Source organism: Etheostoma spectabile, chromosome 8 (genome assembly GCF_008692095.1).
Source record: "Etheostoma spectabile isolate EspeVRDwgs_2016 chromosome 8, UIUC_Espe_1.0, whole genome shotgun sequence".
Classification (NCBI taxonomy): domain Eukaryota; kingdom Metazoa; phylum Chordata; class Actinopteri; order Perciformes; family Percidae; genus Etheostoma; species Etheostoma spectabile.
Window position 1 is genome coordinate 31,647,735 of NC_045740.1, and position 6,258 is coordinate 31,653,992.

The 6,258-nt window shown below is 42.0% G+C and overlaps 1 protein-coding gene and 1 long non-coding RNA gene across 4 annotated transcripts in view; one reads left to right on the top strand and one right to left on the bottom strand.

Annotated features, from left to right (window-relative positions):
• Positions 1–6,258, top strand: part of LOC116693373 (1-phosphatidylinositol 4,5-bisphosphate phosphodiesterase gamma-2) — a 28,653-nt gene that overhangs the window by 8,347 nt on the left and 14,048 nt on the right. For all 3 annotated transcript variants that reach the window (XR_004332913.1, XM_032522297.1, XM_032522298.1), the window contains exons 5-16: positions 95–142; positions 403–487; positions 781–861; positions 965–1,008; positions 1,107–1,179; positions 2,093–2,194; positions 2,929–3,047; positions 3,252–3,337; positions 3,478–3,595; positions 3,845–4,013; positions 4,130–4,225; positions 5,069–5,155. Coding sequence is in view for 2 of the 3 variants with exons in the window: in XM_032522297.1 (XP_032378188.1) it covers positions 95–142; positions 403–487; positions 781–861; positions 965–1,008; positions 1,107–1,179; positions 2,093–2,194; positions 2,929–3,047; positions 3,252–3,337; positions 3,478–3,595; positions 3,845–4,013; positions 4,130–4,225; positions 5,069–5,155 (1,108 nt within the window). In the remaining variant the exon portion in view is untranslated. The remainder of the gene's footprint in view (positions 1–94; positions 143–402; positions 488–780; positions 862–964; positions 1,009–1,106; positions 1,180–2,092; positions 2,195–2,928; positions 3,048–3,251; positions 3,338–3,477; positions 3,596–3,844; positions 4,014–4,129; positions 4,226–5,068; positions 5,156–6,258) is intronic.
• The window catches only part of LOC116693494 (uncharacterized), a 20,803-nt gene continuing 16,704 nt past the window's right edge, over positions 2,160–6,258 (bottom strand). Inside the window, exon 3 of the long non-coding RNA XR_004332931.1 lies at positions 2,160–2,243. This is a non-coding gene — a long non-coding RNA (uncharacterized LOC116693494). The remainder of the gene's footprint in view (positions 2,244–6,258) is intronic.

The window sequence follows — 6,258 nt, forward strand, 5'->3', positions numbered from 1 at the left end:
ACACACACACACACACACACACACACACACACACACACACACAGAGTCATTAGTGAAGACCATCACTGATCTCTTTGTGTTCCTCTCCCTCCAGTTGGCTGAGGAAGCAGATGTATTCTGTCAATCAGACCAAAACAAACAGGTACTGTATATGTGTCTAATGTAGTCACTCAATCATACTAGCTTTGTAGGTAAATGATAAAATCTAAATCATTTTACTATGTGAATGATCATAGGTCAAAACCTTTTTTTTCAACATGTGAGAAACCTGTAGAAACTGCATGACTGCTCATCATCCCAGCTTTATTCTTACACGTTACATACAAAAAGGCATATTGAATGAGTTAAAGATGGCAGCTGCACAGGTGTTCTGTTGTAGATGTTTCTTTGTGTCCTTCCCAGCATCTCCATGAAGGAGCTGAAGTCTCTGCTAGCTTTGCTCAACTACAAGGCCCCCAGCTCTCGTATTCTCAAAGACAAATTCCAGGTACTCTTGTCTTCATGTCATATCCTCATCATTGTTGTGTGTAATTTATTCTAATTGATGAATTCAACTTTTTAGAACATCTCAGGCCTCCATGATTAAACCTCCGTAGACAGAGTCCCGACCCAAAGCCAAAGGCCCCTGACCAAGCCTCGTTTTGGTTGTGCTGGGAGTGAGAATGTGTTGATTAGACATGAGCTGGTTTAGGAATAAATATTTCAACTCTCTGTAGGTGCTCTACTCGACTACTGTACTGCTCTAGTCTCAATCAGTGTTTTTTACTTCTGCTTTCACAGGAAGTGGGAGCAAAGAAAGACCGCCTGGACTTTGAGCAGTTTCATAAATTGTACAACATTATAATGTTTGAACAGAATGAGGTGAGTCTGAATTGGTCACATTAACGTAACTATATACCATATATATAATTGCACCAGTGTCCCCCCCCCCAGCATTTACATTCATATTTTATTTTAAACTCAGATCCTTGCTGAGTTCAAAAAGGAATCATGTGCTTTCATTCTGGGGTGAGCTCCTGTTTTTTTACACTTGATCTGAACAAACCCAGATGTACATGAAAGAAGTTAGTTTCTAGTGAGTCAGCATGCTTCTTCTCCATTAACAGTAACACAGATAAGCCAGATGCCTCAGCAGTTCTGCTCCATGACTTCCAACGATTCCTCATCTACCAGCAAAAGGTAAAATAAGTCATTGATTAGTACACCAGACAAAGGGGGTGTTGTGTTGGAACTTTGCATGTCTGACTCATTTTCTATCTGCTTCTTTGTGCTTGTGTCAATCCACTATTCTCTCATTCCCTTTCCCAGGAATTTGTACAAAACCAAATAACCTGTAGTTAATTATTATTTTATTAGCAACATTAGTCAATAGTTTCTCCGCTGCCGACCACAGAGATCTCGCCTAATACTGGACCAAAGTCAAAGATTGTTGTTTCCATCAGTCACTTAGACACAGAACATGGAAACATAGGTTGGAAAAAACAGTATTTACCCTTTAATATGTGGAAGTTCTTTATTGGCCGAGTAGTTGTACACACTGACTGCCAGAGTAGACATAACAGCTAGGAACAAGGACAGCAAAGCTGGACAAATAAAGGGAAAGAACAGCCAGGACTATTATGTACACAGATATGGGAAAAATAGGTGTATATACAAATATAAGTGTTATATGAAAATATTTGAAAAGCACTAATGGCTGAATGATTGAAAGAAACCTTAAGATATCAACCAAGGCACCAATAAAACCAAACTGATGCTAGTACAAGATTTTCCATTTATAAATATTGATTATTTATTAGTCCCACAGATTCATTTTAACATTCGCTTAAACATACAGTACAAAATGTTTCTCATTCATGTCCAAACTTTTTACTGATACTGTATCCCTCTCAAGGCGCCTGGGTTGCTCACCAGGCAAAGCGCGCGCCCATACAGAGGCTCGATCCTCGACGCAGCGGCCTCGGGTTCGGCTCCGACCTGCAGCCCTTTGTCTCTCTCCTGTCGTGTCTAAAGCTGTCCTGTCAGAAACACAGGCCTAAAAATATTATATAAATATATTCCTCTCGTTTTTCTGTGTCCCTTCATCCCTCAGGAATCGTGGGCCAGTGACCTGAACCAAGTCAGAGAACTGATGACCACCTTCATCGATGACACCATGAGGAAAACCAACGACCCGGAGTTCACCGTCAGCGAGGTACTCTCCTCTGGGCCTGCGAGTATCGGGTGTAACAGAGATAGACAGCCTGGGACAGAGGACACCGGAGGGACACACCAAAAAATGCAGTGGAAAAGTTGAGACCAACTCAACTTTTTGAAAAACTCAACCCAGCGTCACGCTGTGGGGCCCAATGTGACGGCGATCACACCTGTCAGTCGGTTTTGAGGCGGTGTAAGAGTCCCGTACAGGAAACAGGAAACAGGAAACATCACTGCCTCTCTCTCTGCCACAAGAACGTTTTAAAACATGAAACAGTAGCACTGAACTGCCAAGGAGTTTGTGTAACAGCTGACTGAGAGCCCAGTCGATCTGAATGGCTCGTCTCTTTTCTTTCTCTTTCTCCGTAAAATGAAACTGCCTCTAAGAGCCGTCGGGAACATTGAGATGTATATGAAGACCTGACGGAAAACAGTAGATATAAAGTGTATTCGTGCTACATTGGGGGGATGAAGAAGACAATACGTCACACATATGGGTGGTTTCAGTGACCCCCCCACACCAATCACCAGATTGCTTATTTTGGTCTGAATGGGCCCTAATAAGAGGGCAGGCTGAATGGTTATTTGTAGGAATGCATTTCAATGACTTAGACAAGAAATATGATAAGGATTCTGACTGTTTGCCTTGAAAACAATCTGCTAAAAGCTTTGTTGTTGTTGTTATATTTATAGTTTTATCATTACTAAAATGAATTCTCTCTCCTCCTTTAGTTCCTCAGTTTCCTCTTTTCCAAGGAGAACTCTGTGTGGGATGAGAAGTTCTCCGGGATCAGACACCAGGACATGAACAACCCTCTGTCTCACTACTGGATCAGCTCCTCACACAACACGTCAGTATGACTCCACCCCAAAACCCAAACCAACATATCATATACTTATGCTGGTTTAGAATCATTAATAACCTTTTATATCATGGTAATAATTCCCCAGTTCACCAAATAGGCAGACAGGATCAAAACCATTAAATGGAAGGTTTTCATTTTGTGAACCATATTTATTCTGGCATGTCTCCCCTTTTGTTTTTCCTTCAACAGCTACCTGACAGGTGATCAGATTCGTAGTGAGTCCTCCACAGAGGCTTATGTGCGATGTCTGCGCCTGGGATGCCGCTGTGTTGAATGTCAGTGTAAAGCAGGCCCAGTATGGGTCTCATTGGGGGCCATTTTACCCAGTATGAATCAGAAATGAATATTAACTAACACTTTTTTTTATATCTAACACCTGTTTTTGTGTGCGTTGGGTGGTACTGAATCTGTGCAGTGGACTGCTGGGATGGGCCCGGGGAGCCAATCATCTACCACGGCTGGACCAGGACCACCAAGATCAAGTTTGAGGATGTGGTCAAAGCCATAAACGATCATGCTTTTGTAACGTCAGAGTAAGAATCGCAAAACTAATCTGTCACACACACACACACACACACACGCACGCACACACACAAACACACACACTCACACACACGCACACACACACACGCACACACACAATTTTTGAACAAAAAACATCCCCTTCATGTGGCAATATATTCAACTTTATTGGCAGATGTTTACATTAGTAAGCCATTTCAAATCTACCTATTAACATAGTCTCAAACACGTGGCCTTGATAACTATGCCCCCCCCCCCAGGTTCCCAGTGATCCTGTCCATAGAGGAGCATTGCTCCATAGATCAGCAGCGTCAGATGGCTCGGATCTTCAGAGACGTGTTTGGAGACAAACTGCTGATTGAGCCTGTGGAGCAGATGGCTGAGCAGCTTCCTTCACCTACACAGTTAAAGGGCAAGATCATACTCAAGGTACTGTGTGTGTGTGTGTGTGTGCGTGTGTGTGTGCATGTGCGTGTGTGTGTGTCTAACCATACTGATGTAATTAATAAGTTAATGACAAAAGGTTTTGTTTTGTCCTTGTGCAGCACAAGAAGCTCAGTGTGGAGGGAGGAGGATTCAGTAAAGACTTCAGGAAGGGCCAGAAACAGGGAGATCTGGAGATCTGGGACCCTGTGGACCAGGTACTGTCTGATGGGATCTTAAACTCGCATTTCCTAACATAAGGATGATCTGTTTTACATAGGATTGGGTTCCAACTTGGAATTGTTTAAAAAAATTACAATTCCAGTGGAAACATATTTTTATTGGAATCGTTGATTATGACCATCTTTGATCATTTGTTCCAAATTTTACACACACAAGTTTTGGTTTCCGTAGCATCCGCTGTGCTTCCAGGCCCTTCTTGTGTTGCAGCCATGCAGCACAAGAAGGTTGGCTTTATGTTACGTTGAAAAAGCCTGTTAAACTGTAAGTCTCCATTGAATCAAGATAACATTTGCCTCTTATCTGTGACATAAGCATGCGACCCGGTTCAACTCCGTCCTTCAAAGAACCGGTTTAGAAAGGAAGAATCTGAATAATTCAAATCAAACCAATGCCCAACCCTATCTTTACATCACACATGGGGCCTGTATCACCAGATAAGGTAAAGGGCTTTGTATTGGGGCTGAGGTCCAGGGACACTGGCGTGTTCCAGCTGAACTGGGAAGCTTCAACACTACTGAAAGCTGTGTGAACTCACAGTTTATTAGCACTCCTTTATGTCTCATTAACTCAGTTGTACACACATATACAGTACTGTCCATCTTCTATCTGTGGACATGTTGCTACAGCGTTTGTATGAGCCAAATATCCCATAATGCCTTGTTATCAACTGGTATTGCTAACTTGGGGTAACCTTGCTAAAAATCAAAATTAGCATAACAGGGGCTCTTTAATAGGTGTGTATACAGTCTGTTTGAGGGGGTGTGTGAGAAGACAGCTCTCTCGGTCTTCAAATGAACATTTTCATTTCTCTTTCTCAGCGGTGGAACACGCACTTCTGTGTGATCTCGGATGACAAGCTGTACTACGCAGAGGAGCACGAGGAGGAGAATGAAGATCCAAGGAAGGTGAAAAATAGGGATGGACCCATACTGGTTTTTCAAGGATTATCAGTAGTTAATAAAACCGATTTGGAACAGATATGTTTACATTTCCAGTGAAAATGAAAACTAAATCAGAATTAAGATGTTGAATGTTACAAACTCCAACACTAAACTTTTGTAAAATGCTTTAAGCAAATATTTAATAAATGAGAAACGTTCAACATAACAACCAGTAACAGAGAGTCAGGTAGTGTTGGGGGGGGCGGGGGCATTAAGTCAGACTCAGTGGGGAGTCAAACTGAAGCAGAGGGACAGACACAGGGCTGTAGTGGAGCCAAAGTAGAACACTTTACCAGTCCAGGAGAGAGGTCCTGACTTTTATTGGAGTCAACAGCAACAGCAAAGAGAAGCTGCACTGGCCACAACCCACATACTCAGCTCTGCTGCTCATCCCACAAACGCACGTGGCACCATTTAAAAGGGAAATAATCATCAGGCTTTCCAATGGTATAAGATTTCAAGACTCATTGTTACAACAAAGAGAAAAATTACCAAACACAAATGTCCTGACTTTTTATGCATAGTTCTTTGACTGTATTACTGCATGTCCATATCTTGACGTTTGACTTTTGTTGCATTTTGACATAAAGCCCTACAAAAGTCAGCAAAAACGTTCCTTATCCATTATAGAGTTTAGTAAATCAAGCAAATCAAAGATTAATTTTTAAAAGCCGACTACCTAACACCTGATTTGTAGCAAACTCTTTCACACCCTGAATATGACAACTCCTGCTTCTTAAGGGGAATTTCTGAGTCTCAAAGTTGGCAAATCTGCCAAATTCTGCTGTAAGTGTTGCATATTTGCACTTTGAAAAACGGTTTCCTGTCTTTTTGGGCTTGGCGCAGAACTATATTCAGTTCATTGTGAACCTAATCCGATAAACAGGCCGGGTTAAAACCTGGGAGGGGCTGGGTTTGGCCCGCGAACCACAAGTTTGACACATGTGCTTTAAAGAAACAGAATGGTCAGGTCACTGAGTGTAGTAATAAAGTACAAAGAAAGAAAAGAAAAAACAGCAACAACTCAATATTGCTAGTTGAATTGTGTGTGTGTGTGTGTGTGTGTG